Source organism: Clinocottus analis, unplaced genomic scaffold (assembly GCF_023055335.1).
Source record: "Clinocottus analis isolate CAN_PGR_092001 unplaced genomic scaffold, fCliAna1.0.p SCAF_13, whole genome shotgun sequence".
NCBI classification, from domain to species: Eukaryota; Metazoa; Chordata; class Actinopteri; order Perciformes; family Cottidae; genus Clinocottus; species Clinocottus analis.
Genome location: NW_027175854.1, coordinates 9,760,066 through 9,782,500, shown reverse-complemented (window position 1 = coordinate 9,782,500; position 22,435 = coordinate 9,760,066). Strand labels below are relative to the sequence as shown.

At 45.1% G+C, this 22,435-nt stretch overlaps 1 protein-coding gene across 2 annotated transcripts in view; it reads left to right on the top strand.

Moving 5' to 3' along the window:
• Positions 1-22,435, top strand: part of rxraa (retinoid X receptor, alpha a) — an 86,296-nt gene that overhangs the window by 50,582 nt on the left and 13,279 nt on the right. The window contains exons 3-6 of one of the 2 annotated variants that reach the window (XM_068573577.1): positions 1,214-1,452; positions 15,554-15,704; positions 16,570-16,749; positions 21,623-21,792. In XM_068573577.1, the coding sequence (XP_068429678.1) occupies positions 1,214-1,452; positions 15,554-15,704; positions 16,570-16,749; positions 21,623-21,792 (740 nt within the window). Of the gene's footprint in view, positions 1-1,213; positions 1,453-15,553; positions 15,705-16,569; positions 16,750-21,607; positions 21,793-22,435 lie in introns of both variants that reach the window. The other variant, XM_068573576.1, reaches the window with a different exon arrangement.

Here is a 22,435-nt window from a genome sequence, read left to right as displayed (position 1 = left end):
GCAAAGCTGTAGGGTCCAAGTTGGACAGCGTATGAGAGGAGAGCATGTGCACTTATGAAAGTTTACTTATGCCAACTGTAGGGGTAGGTGATTGGGAAAAAACATTATTCAAGCATGGCATTTATCATTTTATAGTGCATACTACACATGTCTGGAAATTGAATTGAGAAAAGGATACAATAAAAATTGTAATCTTTGAAATACCTAAAAGAAATGTTTTACTTCATAACACTGATGCATTCCTGCTCCATGAATCTGCTCTGAAATAACAAGTCACCTGTGAAAAGTATTGAAGAAAAAATAATTAGTGCTGCAACCAAACATCGTTTTCATCATCATGTCTTCTTTTGACCAACCAACAGTCAGAAATATCAAATTTACTGTCACGACAAGAAGAAAGAAAATCTGCTTTTCATAGATTAATTTTCTGTTGATCCTCAATCAATCCCCCCTACATAAAACACTCATAAGGATAAAGCTCTATAAGAAGAAGAAAAATGGACGTGGGAGGACGAGAATGGAATGGAAGACTGGGGGAGGGAGTTGTTATCGGTGCACGTGCATCCTTCTCCCACTCCCTCGTTGCCCAAATTGTCAGTGACACACCGCCGCACTTCTGTCCGTCCCACATCTACTTCGTTGATGGGAGGACGGCCCGCTCAGTCGAGGGGCCGCTCTACCACTGACACCCTGTCAGCTGTTATTATATATTGTATATTTAAGTCCCCGTGGCCCTCTGCCCCACTCGTCAACCACATGCATTATAGATATACATCCTATCCTCATAGCTCCCTGAGGGGAGAACTTGCGATAAGGCAACATTGCATGAGAGGAAGCAATGAGCCGCTGGGTTTAATTGTCTCGAGCGCTTTTGTCCAAATTGTCCTGTTTTTCCTGAACAGCGCTCCACTTTAACAACCGCTTTCACACAGATGTGCTGGATCCTCTGTGTCAATGGCGTTGCGCAGGAAATGCTCAAATTAGCGGTAGTGTGAAAATGTCCTTTTTAAAAAAAAAAAAAAAAAAGAAATCGAAGGGTGTATGTAAACCACTTGGTTGTTGTAATTACAGTCTCAATGCGCATCTGAAAAAGAAATCCCTTAATCCTGCAAAATCCTCTTAAAGATGTCATATGGCAGTGAAAATGATCAAACCTCACAGCAACAGCCAATCTAAATGTCACACTGTGTTTGTTTTTTCCCCTCCTGAACAGACTCGTCGGGCCAGCTGACCTCTTCGCCCCTGGGCTCGCCCACGTCCCACCGGGGGATGCACCCGTCTCTGCTCAGCCCGACGTCCATGGGGCCCTCGGGTTCCCTCCACTCGCCCATCAGCTCGCTGAGCTCGCCCATGAACGGCCTCGGCTCGCCGTTCTCCGTCATCAGCTCGCCCATGGGTCCCCACTCCATGAACTCGCCCGGCATGGGATACGGCCCCAGCGTCAGCCCCCAGGTGAGGCCTGTGACAGACCCACACAGGGGAACAGTGTATTTACTGAAGCAGCTGCACGTTCAGGCTTTTTAGGCTGTGGTCTATTTTATGTTGTTTTTTTTTTAAACCTTTAGATGGAGCCAGGCTAACTTTTCCCCCTTCCTCCCACACTTTATGCTAAGCTAAGCTAGCCATCTCCTTGCTGTCGCCCAGGCGGCAACATCTGGATCTGCAGAGTGAAGCCAATGCGAAATGCAATCTCTCTACTGGCCATCAGGGGGCGACTCCTCTGGTGACAAAAATAAGTCTGATTATATAGAAGTCTATGAGAAAATGACTCTACTTGTCTCTTGATTTATTACTTCAGTAAACATGAGTTCATTTCGAGTCAAATAGACCATAAAGTGGAGTATGCTTTAGGGCGGGAATACCTGGTGATTGACAGGTTGGTACCCTTACCAGAGTCATTTTATGGAGTCTATATGTCACTCCTCCGCAGTCTAATTATTGTTATTTCCCTTAACTTGGTAAAAAAAATGTATGAACTGCTGAACTCAAGGCTTTAAAACGTTCGCAAACCAATGGGTGACGTCCCTGTATATAGTTTAAGATATCACTTCGACAGACTCAATGACCCCTGGGTCAGAAAGGGAATAAACGCGCTTCCCAAAAATGTTGAACTTTTCCTTTTAACTAAACAAAGAATTATGTCTAAAGTGGTGGCCTTACCAGCTACATGGAGCCTCCACTATGGCTTCATGAGGCCGCCCCCCCATAAACAAACCAACCAGGCGACCGGTTGAGCGTCACGTCTTCCAAACCGTATTCACCATTCACGTGCAAATTATAGTTGCGTACACACACGTATAGCTTTCCTAAGCCAGGCCCCAGCAGACAGAGGCCCTGCTTTGACCCCATGTCGCAGTTAATCAAGAGCCATTCAGCAGGGATTCCAGAGTACTTTGCTCTGTCACTCTCTCTTCTGTGTCTGAGGCCCATTCATCACTCCCTCCCGCCATATTTCAGCTGTCTCCTCTTTCCCTTCATTCTTCTTCTCTCTCGCTGGCCCTCTTTCCTCTGTTTCTTATTCCTTGTGTCTTTCACGTCATCTCCATCTCCTGTCTCTTCCTCTCTGTTTTTTTTTTTTGGTTCCATCAATAAGCCTCAATTTCCCTGGTATGAATAATACAAATTTTAAAAAAACACACGCACAATTAAGACATCAAAGCCTGCAGTGGCCCAGTTTCCGTCTGGAGCCATATCTAAAATTGAAATTGTCCCCACCCCCTGCAAAATGCAGTGGCTGCCCCCTTTTTTTCTTGTGTTTGCGAATAATTGTGTTCGGCAACGTGATGCTATTTGGGACGGGCTCTCTCATCGCTATTGTCGGGCTTATCGGCGGAGTGTCCCACATGTAATGGAGTTATGGATGGATTAGGGGCACTTTCAGAAAGCGGACAGAGTCTTTCATTGCTCGAAATCCCCCACAACTCCCCGCGCACCCTCGCTCCTTTTCTCCTCCTTCTTTTTACACTTTTTAATTCCAACACTTTCATCTGCGCTGCTGTTTGCTGACCCGCAGCAGCGTACTCTGTATGCAGGATGGCTGTCAAGTTAGCAGACGTTACAGCTGATCAGTCTGTCTCACGTCAATGCATCTTTAACAGGAGCTTTAGTGATTCTTTAACATTTTGACAAGTACTAGTTTACCATGCAAATAAGTATGAATTAGGGGTATCATCAAAGCTTCAGTTGTTTTTATCTGTGTACTTATTATCCTCGCTACCTCTCGGCCTCTTTTTACAGCTGTATGAAGCCCAGGTAACAGCTGTTTGTGTCTAGTGACACTTGTAATGCTGTCCGTACAGTTATTACAGCATGTATTTAGTCTTGTGCTACAGGGCATGTTTGACATGGCTGCACTGTTTGAACTCGCTTAAACAGCTGGGGTAATGGGAAATGGCCATTGACACCACTTTTTAGTTAAAAAAAAACAATTGCAATCTATACTGTTAGATTTGAACACAGGGATGTGACTCATAATGGCAACATGTGAACCTGAAATTAAGTCAAGGCGTCGGAAAAAAAGATTTCAGTATCGATAGTTTCGCGGTTTTCCGGTTTAGCATAGACGGGTAAGAGTGGGGGTTGGGGAAGTGGGCACCACCTCTTTAAGGCTCTGCACCCGTTGCCATAAGTCAGTGTGTGGTAAATCAGTATCTCTCACTTCTCAAAATCACACTGCGGGCAAGAGGAAACGATAACCTCCCTCATCCTGTTTAGTTTTGGGTTAACAACTGAATTGCGTATGAAGCAGCTTGTAATATTGCTGATAGGCCTTTGCATATTTTTCTCACTAGATATTTAGTTATTTGCAGTATTTTTCTTTTTTGGACCTTTTTTGTTTATCTGCTTGACAAAATAAATTGTGTTAAGCATTTACAAAAAGCAGTAAGCACTATGAGCATTAAAAACATTGTTTAAAAGACAGTATTATGTAGTTGTAAGCAGATATGAGGACAGTTTTAAGTGTCTTTTAATGTACAGTGTTTGTCACCGATTACACATCCTCCTACGAAGACACATTTTATATTATTACAACTATATTTTACGCTACTTTCATTAATTATACACGCCACTCGCTCCTAACACTGTGCTTGAGTCGTCGTCTTTCATGAGCGATGATCGGAACGAAGTTACAGCTCAGCCCTTTGAAACCACCCACACACACACACACACACACAAATACACACCTGTCACAGTTGTCTACTTCCTAAAGCTCTCATGTCATAAAATAAATAAATAATCTTTTTAAGCTGTTCTCATCACCAGAATATCTCGTCCAACATCACCTACAATCACCAGTGTCTCCTTTTAGACTTTGAGATGCACGAAAATGTAAACATCCAGGTGGAAATCCGATTCACTCTCTCTGGTTCTCATCAAAACTAGGGGGGATGTCCGATGAAAAACCCAAAACAATGGGCCTTAACTATCCCCCACATCAAACGACGTGAATGACAACATGATGAAAGCAGAAGAATGGATGAACAAAACTCTCATTCTTGCTGGAATCTCACATCGTCTGACGGCCAAACCACATGTAAAGAGGGAAACAGCCCTTCATCGTCAGCCAATTCTTGCATCTCAAACAACAGTGCTTCCCCTTGAGCTCTGTCCCGAGCATCCAGACGCACTAGCATACCGCGGTTTGCGTACTTCCTAGTTCGTCGCGTCCTTTATTTTCGCATCATGGCTATCTGCTGGCTGTTGTTGAAGATCAGAGAGGCATCTGCACACATTTTGAAGTGAATATGTTTGCGAAAGTTGCATACTTTTCTTTTTTTGCCACTATATTTCGTTCTGGCACAGTATGAAGGAGACTGTTTCCCCGTGGGGGGAGACGATGCAGGCCACAGCTCATATCCAATAGGATGAGACCCATCAGTTGTCATGTCCGTGGGCTTGAACTCTCTGACGATACGGACCGTTTCTCGATCACAGACACCGCAACTCCCCCGAGCAGCTGGGAGGGATTACACGCAGGGTTGGAACTCACTTTACACTTCCAATGACAATGGCGAGAGTTGTCTGGCTGTCATTTTCTGCAAAGGGGGTGAGGGGTCTTTATCATCGGACCATGATGCCGACTGCATCAGGTCTGCAAGCCTCTGGCTTTCCGAGCTCTCCCATTGAAGCCTTGCTGAGAATCCTTAACCTACAATAGGCCTCTAGTGTCCCTCAATGTGCTTTAGGCTTTAGTAAATGCACATAAAGCTTGAGTGTTTCGGGAGCGGAGCACAGAAGAAACGCCTTGTGCGAAAAAAAAAAAAAAGGTGTAAATGTTTTACAAGAACTGGATAACGCGCTTTAATAAGTTCAAAATGAGCGGCAATGGTGATGTCATGCGCCAGCTCTGGGCACGTCGTATTTGGGCGAGGGTCGCTAGGATATCTGAGCACAACACACTTGGAGATGAAGGGGAAAAACAGAGAGAGAGAGAGAGAGAGAGAGAGAGAGAGATGGTGGAGCGGAGTGGGCCTCAGCCCGTTCCTGTGTGGGAGCAGTAAAGGTCCATGCCGCCGCTGTGGTCTTTGATGGACCCCGCTGCAGTCGCTCTGCATGACATCATGGTGGCATGGCTCTAATGGACGCACAAAGAGGCTGTGTGTAGCGTCCCAGGGGAACAGTTAAGGCTCTCCAACGTCAATCAGCCCTCAAATGGATGTGGGGGGGAGAGAGAGTGTTTTTAGCCAAAGCTGTCTCCAGGTAGCAATTAGGAGCAGTTTTAGAGACCACTTTTTCCCCCCTGACAGTACTGCTACGTAGCTCAAGGAAGTGTAACTAATGTGTAGAATTAATTTACTTGGGTTTCTCTACAAGTTTAGTACACAGATCCTTAGTTCTTAGATCCTTGTCGACCAAACGCTGCTAGTTTTTAACAACATACCTTTTATTTCAACATTTTATTGTGAGATAGTGGAAGTTTTTTTGCTGTTGCTGTTGTTGAGGCCTGTTTTTCCGCATTGTTTCGTTATCCAAACTTTTCCTATTTTGAAAAAAAGCTTTTATTTTGAAGTTTTGCTTTGCTGAAAGACACTGAAGCCCAAAAAGCAAAGCCAGCGAATGACAACACAACAGTATTTAATTAACGCAACCCATGAAGAGCTTGTCATGTAGCTATCTTGGCGCGGGTACTTTCCGAAGGTTGTTTTTTTTTCCCGACCGCCGTTTGCCTCCCCAGCAGACACTCGGCCGTACATATGAGAGCAGACATCGTATACAGTGCCACGTCTGTATGTCCTGACTTGCGTGGGGGCCACACAGGAGACGAACCATTTTGGAGGTGGCGGCTATAAGGGATAGAAACAGTGGGATTAGGTTTAGGTTTCACAGAGCAGCCACTGAACGCCGACTCTCGACGCTGCAGTTGAAATGCTTCTGGGGCAGACATTTATTTTAAAGCTCGGGATAATCCCTATAGGGCTGTCAAATGCATCTGGCGGTGTGATCTTATTGCAACTCAACACAGTCTTGTATCGACATGTGTCGCGGTGGCATGCCTGCGAAGTGTATTTACACGAACTACATGACTAATTCCACTTTATCCATACCTGCAGATCCTGTAGCTGCGCTCACACAGCGTTGTTACGGACGTCTCCAAACACAGCAACTGCAAAGGGCAGGATAGAAGAGGCACACATGGACCAAACAGCACTAGGAAACACTGACAACCTTCACACACAAACTCATATTCCACTTTTAATTGACATGGCTCATGTAAACGTCATAGTCCATCACGGTACTCTGTATTAGGTCTCATTCTGAATGAAGCATTTTTTCTGATTAAAACATGTGGGATTTGCCGGCTTTTAGGACCCATTCTTTGATCATGTATACGGTGCATTTGAAAATATGCTTCTCTTTTTCTTTTTAGCGACACAATTTTGCGACATGCTCACTGTGTTGAACACAAACCAGCTAGTGAAACGTTTGCAAAGCTGGAGTAAGAGATGCATGTCCAAAAGAAAAGCCAACAGGAAAAAGACACAACATTACATACACTGAGGAACTCAATCGAGGAACTGAAAACCAGATCAGTAGGATCCAGTCAAAGTTGACTGTCGAACTACATCCTACGTCCTACATCCTGCCAGAGTTGGTGTTAATCAGTCCACACCTCTTGTTTGAAGAGCTAATCAATTACTCCCTGCATAACACTGATTATTACTGAAGCGTTGATCAATAGGCCTTGTCAGTAGCAGGGGAACCAGCAGCGTACCGGTGCCTGTGTGACATGCTTCTCGAGTGAAAACAGCAATCTAAATAAAGAAGAACAAAAAGAAAAAGAATTTAGCAGTTATCTGCTCGGTGATGAACAAATACGGAGTGACTCGCGGCGTGTAATCATGCCGTTCGTCGCAACAAACAAGCAATGTCCACGTGCCAGAAAACGTGAGTTTGAGGAACGACTCGGCGGTAACGAGAGAACGAATTGCGGACAATCTGTTGGACAATTTTCAAAGACTCACTAAAGGACACACACCAGTGGAGAGTGGAAACCCCGGTGGAACACTAAGCTTTATAGTCGGACAATGGAAATGCTGATCGCTTATTTGACAAAGGAAATGGATGGGCAGTTAATTGCTGGAGGACTTACTAATGGACAATGGAAACGCTCCCATTATTCACTTGACAGACACGTGACTTACATGAGCGTGACTACAGCGGCGGAGGCCGGTGCATGAAGGCAGAGGAGGTTGCTCTGCTTTTCTGAAGGGGTAAGAGGAAGAGTAATTGGTCCAAAAAAACCATTACCAAATCTTAGTTTCATTCATAAAAATAAAAAAGGTGAAAGGTTTAAGATGCACACAACTCGATAAGTGAGACTCAGACTACACTGCACCAGTTGTGCGGGAGTTTGTAGATGGATGTTTTTAATAAAGTGTCGCTGTTGCTAAGCATTACCCCCACTAACTTCAATGCTATTGCAGATATATATTAGATATTAGATAGTCCAAAGTCTGGGTGCTTGGACAGCAGAAGAGCAGGGGCCTTTAATTTAATGTTTGGCACGCAGTAAAACCAACAGCTTTCATGATGGAATAACTAAGTGGACGCTTGATAGCACCGACAGGCCATGGAGTGCCTGAGAAGTGATGAAAAGAATCTTTAAAAAAAGATTTCTATACATGCATAGCACACCTTTCCTTTTCCCGGTTGATCAGAAATCACTCATACACTTCTGACTTTAATGACAGTTCACGGCCAGAGCACAGAGTTAAAAGCAGTTAATTGTCATCCAAGCTAAAATCACTACTGCCAAAACAAACCGCGCTGCTCGGAAGTTGACCAGAATGTTTTTTGTTTTGTTCTTTTGTTTTGTCAAAACCAGAGTTTGATTTACACCCACAATGAAGAGAACCAAACAGGCCAATGCATCACAGTTTGTTTCAACCAAACAAGTTAGGTGCGGAAATAATAAGTGTGATTTATTTCTGAGCGAGAGGGAGAGGGGGTGGAGAGAGAGAGTAAGAGAGAGCAAAGCAGAGAGAGAGGGAGAGGGAGAGAGAGACAATTCAAACCCTCTGTCAAGGATTTATGTAGTGAGGAGAAGACTGAGTGAGGCGAGTGGCTCCAGGGTTGTAAAATGCCAGTGGTCGGCAGTGCAGTGTCCACAGGAGCCTGTTTCCTATAAAAACAGCCCTTGTGCTCAGACACACACACACGCACACACACACACACACACACACACACACACACACACAGCCAGCCAAATGGACACAGTTGTGCACTTGCATGCATGCACACATCAGATCAGAGAAATTAGAAATACACATATGCATGCCGCCAACCCAACCTCTACGTACACACACACATGCACAAACACTCTCTCTCTCTCTCTCTCTCTCTCTCTCTCTCTCTCTCTCTCTCTCTCTCTCTCTCTCTCTCTCTCATGGATGCCAAAAACACTTAAACACAGAAACAGCCACGCTGAGGTGAGACAACAGCTGCACGTCGCTGTGTATTCCCACTTCTCCGCTGTAAGGCTGGCTGCCTTTCATGCCACCGATAGTCTTTATATCCTTTTTTTTTGTACTGACAAAAGTTTCTGTCAAAACACACACACACACACACAAGCGCCAGCAGTGCTTGCGATGATTCATTTTATCTGTTGTGTCACAGCATGGGGCGAGTGTTGGAAACCTTCAAGCTGTCTCGAATAATGTCTGCTCTTTCTAAATTCTATCCACCGGAGGAGGGGAGAGAAAGTGCTCTATTAGAGCTAAGCGACAATAATCGGGGAGCTGTTTCGCAGCGAGGCAGACCTCGGGAGGATTTACATGTCGCCACTAAAGGCTTTATGAACGGTTAAGATGTAATTGTTGTATTCAGTTACAGATCATTAATAAGCCATTGAAATTCATGGGTTTTTGGGCTGACTGTTTCTTTTGTCACATTCTCCAACAATCACAAATTGGAAGCTATATTGAAAGCTTTTTGATTAATATTAGGGTTTTTTTTTCCCCCCTTCTTTGTTGTGGACACCCTTTGTTTAGCCCCGCCCCCTCTGCTTCTCCAGTAGGCCGTCAAAGCTAACTCAGCGCCCGTCAACCGTCACTAACTGCACTCCTTGAATTACTATGGTGTAATTTGGAGAAAATGAAAAAGCGATATTGGAGACAGGCAGACAGAAGGGTGTACTTTATGTTTTTGAAGGATGTATCCCGACCTCTCCGGGTAACGAGCTTCATTATTACACAACGCTTAACCACGACTAGCTTTAAATATGCAAAACAAGTCCAAACATTTTTTTAAAAAGTCTGCAGAGCTCAGCCGGTTAGTTCTCGAACCCAGGTCGGAGCTGGCCAGTGCTACGCTATGATTGGCCAGTCTGCTTTGGGGGGCGGCACTAAGCAAAGGGTCATCTCAGTAGATTTGAAGCGTAGCTCGAGATGTGGATTATTAAAGGTTCCCTGAGGAGTTTTGGACCTCTCGTAGCACTACTTAACAAGGCGTCTGTCTCGTGTATGTGAACAGGATGCAGATATGGAACATAGCCTTTTGTTTGATTACAGGAAAACCCCGAAGGGCTCCTTAAGTCACATTGACACATGTTTTAGTGACTCAATTCAAGCGTTCCTTTACGTTTCCTCAGCCCAAGTAGGACTTTAAATTCACTGTTACGGGACGAAGCTATTTGCAGATGACCCGTCTGTTTGTCTGCAAATAGCTGAGCCGCAGTCTGAGCTATTCTGTGTGTAGTAAGCTGTCTCACCCTCTCTTGATTTGTTCTAGTTTGTGAACTGAGCATGTTCAAACAGGTGCCTTTCCAACTCTTAACAGTGGCGTAATTGATCCCCAAGGGTGTCTTGCTGTGAATATGTACCCAGAGGGTCTCAGAAGGGCGGCCCCACAAACACCCCACCCCGAATTGAAACCCAATCCCCCCCTCCTCCACTCCCATCTCTGCCGATACGTGTCCGGATTAGACTCTTTCACACTCACTGTGGGGGACGAGGAGAAAGTTCCTGCTCGTTCCTACCAACGCTGAGATAAGTTTTAGCTCTGCAAAGGAAGCCATCGTGTTACGAGGTGTCCGGTGGCAAAAATGTGACACGGGGCTATCATCTTGTGATGTCACTTATGATATGGTGCCCTGAGCCCTGTCCTCGCTTGTCAGGAGGCAGCTGGTCACGTGTCAAAGCAGGATTTGTATTCGGTCCACTCACATCTTTAGACAATCCTTTCCTGCCTTGAAGCAAATTAAAGTTTGATTTTTTTTTTTTAAGAATTGCGGTGAAGCAGAGTGTTAATTTTCCTGGCAGAAGGCACTCTGTCGGGGCGTTCTGCAGGAAAACTGTGAAGATAACTTTCTCCGCGTCCTGGAAAAGGTGCCCTTGAACTGTAAAAGCAAGTGAAGCTCCACATGAGGGTTGTGCGGAGAGGAGTGGTGCGCCAGCCAGGATTTGAAGTCTCCGTTTGAAGTGTCTTCATGAGCAAAGTCTGTGCTCTGACTCCCTGAATCAAGCTAAGCCCGTCTTAAGCAGAGGCCTGCACCGTCTCCTCTGCTCCTCCTGCCTCTTTCTGCTCTGTTCACTCGAGGGACGGCTTTCATTCTGTTTCACCACCATGTGTGCTGCCAGTGCATACTAATGGTTTACAAGGGCCCGCTCTGCTGCAGGGATTGTTCTTTCTATTAAAACCAAGGAGGGTTGAGTCAGACGCCCAAACCAAGCCGACTAGCGGCAATCATTTGATACGTTTATGATGAGATTGTATTTTTCGTTTTGTTTCATAACAACAAGGCTGATCACTTATTGTTTATACTTTTTTATACATTGCATTTCTGTTGATCAATCAACTTTAGAATTATGAGTGAATTCATCGAAAAGGACAAGAATTGGTATTTGCAGCAAAAGCTTCCAGAAAACATGAGTACTATTGCGTCTTCGTGATGCTGCACCAGAGCACTACGTGTTCCCTGAATGTGACTCCTTGCATTTGATTTCGGAGTATTAATCCGTCCGTCCTTTTTACACGTCTGAAGAAATGCAGATATCGCCGTCCACTGCAGCCAGCGGCCAGGACACATAATCACAAGTATCAATTCTGTGCAGAATCTTACACCCACGAGCAGATGAGAAACCCCCACCGCACTCAATGTACCACTCCAATGTCCTCCACAACGTGTTGCGCAACACCTGCAGCACACGGAGCGGCGTTGTTCGGCTGGAGCAGGTCATTATTTCGGTGCTCGCGCTGTACGTTGTGCCGCATTTTCCAGCCCTTGGTGTTGAACGGTCCTCGTGTTTTTTTTCTTCCCACATTCAGTCTGTAAAAGTTTGAGTGCAAGCCCTCTCTAAAAAAAACAAAAAGAGCGTCAAGGGGTTTCCCAAGACACAGCTGGCATACCTCCCTCTGACGGGTCACATGTAAGTGTCCTAAGGGGAGGGCGCATGTATTCTATTCCCGTAACCAGTCCTGAGCCACTCTAATCCCCCTTCACCCCTTTCCGCCTTGCCTCCACCACCATGGGGCAGAAGAGAAAGAAAGCCTCCACCCCCCCTCCTCTCCAGCCCCAAAAAAGAAGTCTGCCCACCCAACCGTGGGGGAGCAATGTTGTCGATATAGAGTTGCAGGTTTTCCCGAAAATAGATCCCCTGACAGAATAAAGTCCTCTGCTCACAGACAACATATGTTTGATAGAGACGATATCGGCGCAGGAAACTCTGGCTCTGTTAGCGTCGCACTGCAGGGGACAAGAAGACTAGACTCAGGCGCTTAACTGAGGTAAGACCTCAAGGTGTGTGTGTGTGTGTGTGTGTGTGTGTGTGTGTGTGTGTGCGCGCGCGCGCGTACATGCCAGCGCACATTTTTTTGTGCTTCTGTGCACCCTGAAATTCATCTTATTCCCTGCAAGAAAGGCAGAATAGCAGGAATAATATTCATAATAATGTCTCTTCTTGGACTCATGTGTGCAACTATTCATTGAAACGGTGCACATTATCGATGACACAATTTAAATCGATGACACATTAAGTTTCAATGTAAACCTTAGCCACGTCTGTCATATAAGCAAAAGATCCCCTCCTTGGTCATAATAATAATAATTATCATAAAATAATGTATAAAATACCACACATCTCTGCAGCGTAATAAAATAATCTCTTTCTTCTTCTAAAGCTTAAGCTTTGTGTGTGCATTTGCGTACAGTTCAGTGTGTATTTGTGTAACGGGGGTGTGAAGAGCAGCCCGTGGGGGTTGTGGGTGTCGGGGTGTGAATTGAACATTTTCATGTGGCGCTGGGCTTTCTTTAACCTTTTCAACCTGCCAAACCCACCGGTGGATCCATCAGTCAAAATGCAGCCAAACATTCAAACCAGCATCAGCTTTATATAAAACCGATCTCACCGAGGTCCCATGACACCACACATGCCACGCTGATTTAGGTGGAACGAGTATAAAAGGATACGGACGACATCGACAATTTTCTGTTTGATGTGACGGTAAAGCGCCACAGTTTTTCCCCTCCACGTAAGCGATGCGTGCTTCAAGCAAGAACATACCTGGCTTTGCCGCCTATATTTTTTTTTTTTTTAGACTTTAAAGCTATTTATGAGGAATCAAAGCTCAGAGTGTGAGGTGAAATGAAAGGCCAGGAGCAGCAGCAGCGAGTGTGCGTACTTGTCTATGTGTGCATGGCGTGCGTGTTCATGCGCTGAGTTGTCAGCATGCAGGCCAGGCGGCATCCTTTTGGCTCTGGAAAGTGAAGGCAATGCAGAAGTGCCTTTAACTATTGCATTATCTCGAATGGCCAGCAGGGGGGCGACTCCTCTGGTTGCGAATATAAGTCTGATTTTATAGAAGTCCATGAGAAAATGACTCGACTTCCATCAATTTATTTATGATGTCAATCGCTAGTTTCAAATCTTCAACACATCCTGATGTTTATTTGGTTTTTATGGTCCTATTAAAGAGTCAAAGCATAAAGCAAGGAAAGCTTTAGGGTGGGGCTGACTTGTGATTGAGGGTCGCTTCCGCGGCGTTAGATCTTTAAACCTTTCGCAATGTGTTTCTGTTTGAGACAGTTATAAACATTTTAATAGAAAATCTCCACAACAGCCAAAACTCCGAAGTCAAGGCATCAAAACCACTTGATCTCGTCATTATTATTAAAGTTAGACCTTTATTCAACCAGGTAAAATCAGTTGAGAACCAATTCTCATGTGCAATGGCGACTGCGTCCCCTTTGATACGATCTGTGTGCAGGCTTCTGTCTGGGTGAACTTGTGCATGCACCTACATGTGTACGTACTTACTACAAACAGCTGCTCATCCCTCTGACATCATAGTACATGTTAGAGGTTGACAACTCTTTGGTACCTGGACGTGTTTGAGCTGCTTTTAGTGTCCGGGTCGTTAAAAGAGAAGTGCCATACTTAAAGGGGTCAATGTAAAAGACGACCTGTGAAAACAGTGGCGTATGTCTTCTGGGGCTACTTCTGCGTCTACGTGCTGTTTTAAGGAAAGATTTGCATTGTGGGAAGCGTAGGAACCAGGGTTGTCGGGAGCATGACTCGTATGTCTGAAGTCGTCTCACAATTTCTCATATTCTCACTAATCGTGTGCGTGTCTGTTTTTTTCTTTTTCTTTTATTCATAGGAAGAAATAGCCATCATAGTTTCTGAGAGCCCGAGATCAGTTTTTCTACATGAATAACTTTAGTCTAAATTATTAGTTTTGATGATTGACTAATCGATTAATCAGCTTTTACGTTCACAACTGCACACGTGTGTGTATATATATGTATGTATGTATGTATATATATATATATATATATATATATATATGTATATGTATATGTATGTATATATATATATATATATATATATATATATATATATATATATATATATATATATATATATACAGATGTATGTATAAATCATATGTATCATAAAAATCATATGTATCATAAAAATAAACCATAGTTGCGGAGATGATGAATAAATCAAAATGCTCCCTGCAGAGTTGTGGAGCCTCATGCTAACACCCACATGTGCTCTGTGGCTGCTTGCTTCATACACTGTATGTTTGTGCATCTCCGTGTTCCTCCAGCTCTCCGCTGCACTCTTGTCAGATCCCCGTTAACGGTGACGAACTCTCGCGGACTATCACGTTCGCCTCATGGTCGTAAAAGACAAAGCGTTTCGTCTGTCTCGCTGGATCCCCTCTGACAGAGACGGAAGTCCTCTTCTAAATTTAGAGCTTGGTAATAAAAACAGTGTTTGAGTACATGAGCCCATGTGGCTGCTCTGAAGACTCTGCCCCGTGTCCTTACGCCCCGGCTGTGTTTGTCAGAGCCGCGGGGGGGGGGGGGTCCACTTCAATATATGCTTTTTTTTGTTGTTATTTTGACTTCACCTTTTCTTCCCCCCACATTGCAATGTTCATTTCTTTAACCGGATGGTGCTAATGGTTTGCTACATAAATGCTTATTCCATTTACTTCTTTTAGTGTTTTAGGATAATTCATATCCTCCCCCTCCTTCCAACGTTTATCTACTCTGGAAACAGCATGGTGCTCGTTATAATGAGTCTCCCCTCGCTCTTTGCTTTTAGCAGGAGTTAAAAAGAGAGGTCACTTTGGGAGGGAGCGAGGAGAGGGAAGCAGCCGGGCTCAAGACTCAACGCTGCAGCTCGTACAGCCGACTAAAACAAATGCCGCCTCTTTATTCCGCTGTACTGTTGAATTTTGCAGTGGCGTTACGCTGGCGCTGAACATTTCGGGGCCGAGCGGGGCTTGTCGGCACCATGAATAAAAGAAGTCCTGGGGTGGAGTGCTGCAGGATTCCTGCTGCGCTCGATTTAGATCTGAAACAGAGGGAGGCGAGAGGGAGCCAAAGTGCTGCTGCCGGGACGGCCGAGCATCTGCATCGATTATCAGAAGTCCAAACCTTTTTTTACGATCAAACCCCTCCGGCCCTCGCTCAATAGATAATGCCATCAACTATGCTAAGCTATGAGGACAGTGTTTTTTTTTGTGTTTTGTCAGTTCAGAGGGGGCTGCGTTGTGACCTGTCGGTGTGTGTCTGTGTTTGTGTGTGTTGATGTTCCAGCTGAACTCCCCGATGAACTCGATCAGCAGCACGGAGGACATCAAGCCCCCGCTGGGCCTCAACGGCGTGATGAAGGTGCCCGCCCAGCCCTCGGGCACCATCCTGTCACTCACTAAGCACATTTGCGCCATCTGCGGCGACCGCTCCTCAGGTGAGTGTCTTCGGCGGCCCGGGTGCAGCGGCTGCAGAATCATTGAATTTGTTTCGAATTAAATTATTTAAAGCAAAATTGCAACAGTTACTTATGGGAAGTTCAAAGTGTCTCTTTGCCTTTTTAGGAAGTGGTTTCATGTTTTGTTTTGTTTGCGTTGGTTTAATCAACTCCTGTAAATACATCAAAGGTCTAAAAATGGAATGACTGACGTGAAATTGAGGTAACTATTTCAAAGTGCACACAGAGTCACAGCCTGACCAGGAATTGGATGTATGACTCAGGGTAGAATTGTGGAGGAGGTTAAAAATAATCTCTCAACAACTGGGATTACACACAAGACTCCTCGGGTCTTTTTTCTTCTTTTTTTTTTTTAAAGCTGTTGCTTTGACCACACCGAGGAAGCTCCAAGGATGAACCCACAGAGCGCTCTGGCACAGCTTATGTACTGGCCAAGTTCCTTGGCATGCGGGAGATCTTCCCAGAAGAATTGAAGTTGACGGAAAATGGCGAGGAGCAGTACGAAAGACTGCATTAGAAGGGCAGCGGCGGCAGTGCGAAGGCACATGACAGAAACTGACATTGCGGGGCAAAAAAAGAAAAGAAACATGGGGGCGGAATCAAAACAATGTTTAGTGGCGAATCGAGCTCCACTTAACCGTGCTCGGAGACTTCATTCATCTTCTCTGGTGGCCCGACCGGCTGAGAGCGAACAAAGGAACTGTTTCATCCATCACATGTAACATAAACAAGAGACCAGCCCCCCCCACCCCTCCCCCGCCTATGACTTTAAGGTTTTTTTTCTGTTTTGTGCACTTCAACAAACCCTTTTTCTCTCTCTCTCTCTCTCTCTCTCCCTCCTCAGGTAAACACTACGGGGTGTACAGCTGCGAGGGCTGCAAAGGTTTCTTCAAACGGACGGTGCGCAAAGACCTCACCTACACGTGCCGCGACAGCAAGCACTGTGTCATCGACAAGCGCCAGAGGAACCGCTGCCAGTACTGCCGCTACCAGAAGTGTTTAGCCATGGGCATGAAGAGAGAAGGTACAGCACATACCGTAGAGGATAAAGTCCCACTTACCCATTGCCCTTCACATCTCTACTAATACACACAGACGTTTGCACAGCAAACGGATACTCTCTCTTAATGTTTTTTGTCAGCCAGATGAGTTGCGGTGATTGGATGTGGTTCAAGTGGACATGGTAAAACTGATGCGGAGTTGCACCTCAGATACCGCACACCCCCTTTTTCTCTCTCTTCCTCGAAGCGAAGCAGCGTGTTTTCCCATCTTGCATCAATGTCATTACTACACACGCACTTGCAGTTGTCATTCTGCGTCGCTACGTCATGCAGTGCATTGCAGCCACAGGCTCCGCTGCATTAAAACAATAACACAGAGAGAGGCTCTGCGAGAACAGGCGGCCCTCGGGGAGCTCGCCGACGCAGCCGGAGGAATGAAAAACACAACAGTGGAGCTGTGCGAACGCCGGCTCCCCTCCGCGTCCTCTGGAAGTCAGTTCATGCCCTGGGACTTAATTGTTTGCATAAACCCGGCGGTTGCGCAGGACGGCCTCCTCCCCGACGCCGTGAACCGACTCGCTGCCACCAAACACAGAGATTTCTTGTGCCGAAGATACGCAACACCCACAAGCCAGTCAAATTGGATAATGTTGCGTAATTGCAAGGCATGGTGGGGAGGGCGCACCGCATTCCTCAAATTAGGCACTACCGAACGCGCCCACCTCTCCTGCCCTGTCTTCACAAAGGATACAGGGATTTAATCAGTGGCACGGCGAGGCCACATGTACAGGACATGCGGTCGAGAGGGACGGGGACCATTCATTAACCGTTCGCTTTAAAATCACATCTTTAGTACCCATGCAAATGTGGTTGAAGATATTCTAACTGAAACAGGCATGTTTGACACAAAGGTGACATTATATCTGAAGCCTGTGTGCATCCAAACACACGTACTCCTACAATGGCAGCCGCAAGATTAACAAAAGGACGTAAATCTTTTTTTTTTTCCTGACAGCAAACGTTGCATGTTTAGCCACCAACCGGCGCACCATCAGTAGTTTTAAGAGTCCGACAGCGTATCACTGCGATTCGGACAATTGGGGCTTCCGTTGAAAAGGATTTCTTCAAGATGCAACATTCCTGCAAACTTAAATCACCCCTTTTCAAATGCAGAGACCCTGTCCTCTCGCAGCACAGACTGGGGATTATGGAATCCTCAACTGTGACATGTAAGGTTTGACGACCATGAATGTCAAACTGAAGTCCCTCTGGGCTACAAGTCCTACTAAAGTGAGCTTTTAAACTTCCCTTTTTCGCAACTTCAGGGTACAGCCAAGTCGGTGTAAAAAAAGAGACACACGAGTTCGTCAGACGACAGCAGTGGAGGCCAACTGATGAAGACTTTCTGCACAGTTTAGAGCATCTTGTCCTGGCTCAGTATAGTTAGCGTGCTATAATAAATGTCCTGGACATATTTATTCATAGATGTTGTGACTAATCTAAAGCTAACATTGACCTATTACTGCGTAGTTTGAATCGTGGGGGAAAAAAACACGATAAGACGTATATTTCCCCCGATCCAAGTCTGCATTGAATACCTTATTGGACACTTCTAGCAAAAGAAGCACCTTGAGGAAAGATTGTGAGGGGTTGGGCGAAGGGGGGGGGGGGGGGGATTTAGGAGGGTTCACTGGCAGTGAGGTGTGAGATTTAACACTCCATGAGGGTGTTAAAAATGTGAACGCTCTCAGCACCGCTGTTAAACACCCCTTTCGCACATTGAACAAATCAATCACTGCCTCTCGCCATTACGCTCGCCACACGGTGACGGGATACAGATAAATAAAATAGAATGTGGTGAGCGGGTGGGGGGGGTGGGGGGGGGGAGGTGTGAACCAGGTGTGTACGCACAGGTGCACAAGTGAACAACGCGGGTGAACAAGAAGAACGCATGTTTTTTTGGCGAGAGAGAAATGCATTTTTGGATCCGAGGCCAATTTGTCTTGACCTTCCCTTGCTCCTCCCCTCCCCTCCCTTCTTGCTTTTATTTATATCATTCTGAGGCCCTTTTACTCCCTTCAAGGATATTATCATTTAACGCCTCGCGCCTCACTCTCGGTGTGCTGCCTAAGCCCCTTCCCCCCCTCCTCCTCCCCGCACCCCGAGGGCTGCGGTTAGAGAACAGCAGTAGCCCAAAAGGCTAAGCGAATCCACAGAAAAACAGGATTAAATGAATTTATGCTCTCCCAGTCAGGAGAGAGGAGGAGGAGGAGGTGGAGGAGGAGGTAAGGAGGGGTAGAATAAAGCTAACATGATTTCAGCCCTCCTCACCTCTCGCTGACTCCAACACAAGTATTCTACCCTTGGGCTGACCTCCACCGCCAGACAGCAGTTCCTCCACTAAAATGGGGCTCCTCCCCCCTCCCCTGCCCCCTCTCCTCCTCTAACAAACACCCCCAACAAGACCACGGCCGCTCTGATTCAGGAACTTGGAACAGAAACCAGAGTAGGGGGAATGTAAAAAGACACAGAGTGTGTGTGTGTGTGTGTGTGTGTGTGTGTGTGTGTGTGTGTGTGTGAGGCGGGGCCAACAGGTGTGTATGTAAGCCTGCATGACGACATAACATTTCCACAACCCCTTTATCATTCAATGCAAGTCCCAAACTTAACTTTTTTTAGGATTTTTGTTTTCTTATGTTTGGATGATTAACTTATAAAAAAAAAAGCCGCAGCCCTTTTTTTTCTGTGGTCACTTGAATTCAATAAATTATAGCCTTTTGAAAAGACAAAACACACACACACACACACACACACACACACACACACACACACACACACACACACACAGAGCTTTTCCATCCCCAATTGAGGGCGGAGATGCGGTTTCTCTTGCCTCCGCCGCAGTGAGTCTCGGTGTCTGCTCAGCACACAAACCACTTCCTGTGTCTCCCTCGCCAAGCCAATCAAGCGACAGAGCCGACACACTTTAGCTTCGACCTTTTTTTTTCACACACAACATTGAAAAACAGAATCGACAGCGACAGAGCCTTCATTCATTTGTGTTCTGGCTCCTTTTTTTTATTACAAGTTTTCAGCCCTTCCAGCGACCACGCATTGCATAGAGAAGACGTGAGAATGTATTATTTATGTGTGTATACATGATTTGTGTATAAAAGGAGCTGTCTTTTTTTGTTGACATTGAGCGCTTCATAGAGACACATCTCTTTGATAAGGAAGCTGTGGGAAGTCCTTGAACACTTCCACGCTTCCACGTCGTGCATAATGCCGGTCTCATGTCGTAAATATGCTCCGCCCGTACCGTCAAAGCAATTATTAATGATTGAACTCTGGGTTGTGTTTACTGGCATAACACACACTGGGTCATGCACTATTCACAGCCGTACACAACGACTGTAGCAGGCAAGGGAACACAACTAAAGCATGCACACACACATTGTAGATGCAAGTGTGTACAAATACAAAACAAGGGCAGAGTGTGCATTCATGCACACCGGCAATGTGGACAGTTTAGTTTCTCAAAATCAGGCAGGAATTCAAGTATCTAATCGAAGGGAAGATTCATTGCCGAAAGCTGTTCCATCTACGCCTGCAACTCCACTGCCTTATCAAGTTACTTAACCTCAGCAAATGTATTTTTTTCCTTCAGGGTAGGAAGACAAATCGAGCAACGCAGTTCCCAGTGTAGTTCTCCTTGTTTGAGAAGTTCTGTTCAGCGTCTCCAACACGACTCATTGTTGCACGAGGAACTGGAACACTTCATCGGAGAAACTTTTCTTTTCATATATATTTTTTAAAGTTGGAATTGAGTGGAATAACAACCACCACATTGGCATAGTTCTTTTTGCGTCACAAATGAAAGACAAAATGACTTGCTGCAATCTGGAATTTGCAGTCCATTGCCGTGGCTCAGCATCCGCACTGAATCAGTTCCTATTCATGTGGATTAAAAGTTAAAAAAATAATTAAAGTTGCATTACTAAATGTTTGGCCACCAGGGGGCCGACAACCTTAAAAAAAATCCCAAATGAGAATCCAATATTCACTCTCTAACACTTTTTAGCTCTTGTTTGGTCTCCACCAACATAAGAGAGAGATAAGATAATCCTTTATTAGTCCCTCAGTAGGGAAATTACAGGATTACAGCAGCATTGCTCACAAGTAAATAAAAGATAAAAGTCAGGTAACAGATAAATAGTAAAACAGTAATAATGGATTTATGCAATTTTAATACTTTATAACCAGTTGTCTTGTAAAGTGTCAAATCATATTCATAGAACATATACAGTACATGGCCGGCCCATTCACGGGGCGATTCATGTTATTTGGAGATAATCGACAGATGTCTGTCAAGTGTCATTATTGATTTGTTTGATGGTATTTTAGCAACACTACACAAACCACTACACAAACATTGTTTGTCAAATGTTTTATTCATGGAAGTGTACACATTTGTGTTGTCTCTTTAAAAGAAACGAGGAGATGCTGATGAATGCAGTGAATTAGTTTTCTTTTTCAACTGTTTAGCTTTTTGATTGGCCTTACCTGTTTTTATTTTTACATTATTTACTCATGATGTTCATGATTTTTTCTTTGATTTGAAATAAGTTCACTGCAAACAATGCAGACAATAACAGTGTTAAACGTATGTTCATTTGAGGTCCGCCATCGTGTCACACTTTGTAATCATTATTAAATTGTTTTCAACAGAAGCTGCAGTACAGTATATCAGCATTATATATTTCGGCCGACATGCTCTCTAGATATCGGCATCGGCCATTAAAATCCCTTGTCCGACAGCGAGTGACTCGTGAGTGTAAAACAAAAGACAAAACCAAAAACAGCAGTAGTGACCGGAACCAGTTTTGTTACATGCAGCCGTTCAGGAGGAGCGCCAGCGAGCCAAGGAGAGGAACGAGAACGAGGTGGAGTCCACCAGCTGCGCCAACGAGGACATGCCCGTGGAGAAGATTCTGGAGGCCGAGCAGGCGGTGGAACCCAAAAACGAGACCTACATCGAGACCAACCTTGGCGCGCCGTCCAATTCGGTGAGTTGGCGATTTCGCATAAAAGCACGCAGCCTACTTTTTCTCCCTGGTAGATGTGAGAGTTTGAACAGGTGGACAGATTCTGTAGTGTCGTGTTTTTTTTTTGCGGTTAATATGGAAAAAGGCGTAATGCATTATTAAGTGCTAATACTGTAATGCCCAACTCTACTGCCATTAAACTCACAGAGGAGAAAGCACGATTCATTCTTGATTTATGGCTCATTTTATTTTCCGCTTTCCAAAATCTCCCTGGAGCTGTCCCACCATTGTCCACATTTAGTTTGATCTTTCCAGCTGCGACATTCTAGAATGCGTCCGCATCATAGGTGGATGTTTTCAGCCGTGACGCTACCCATTGGTTTGTGGACTACGATTTTAAAGCCTCAAGCTTGACACTTGACAAAAACACGGACAACTCCCAGACTGCATAACGTCATGGTAGTGACATGTCAATCGCAAGGTAGCCCCGCCCAAAAGCATACCCTTGTTTATCGTCTATTTAACTTTAGATGTGACCATAATGTACTAAATGAACATCATGCTGTATTCAAGAAGACCTGAAAACAAGCATTTTTTTTTTTGTAGCCATAGGAGTCGCCTCTTGATCGCCAGTAGAGAGAATGCAAGTTTAGGGCACTTCAGC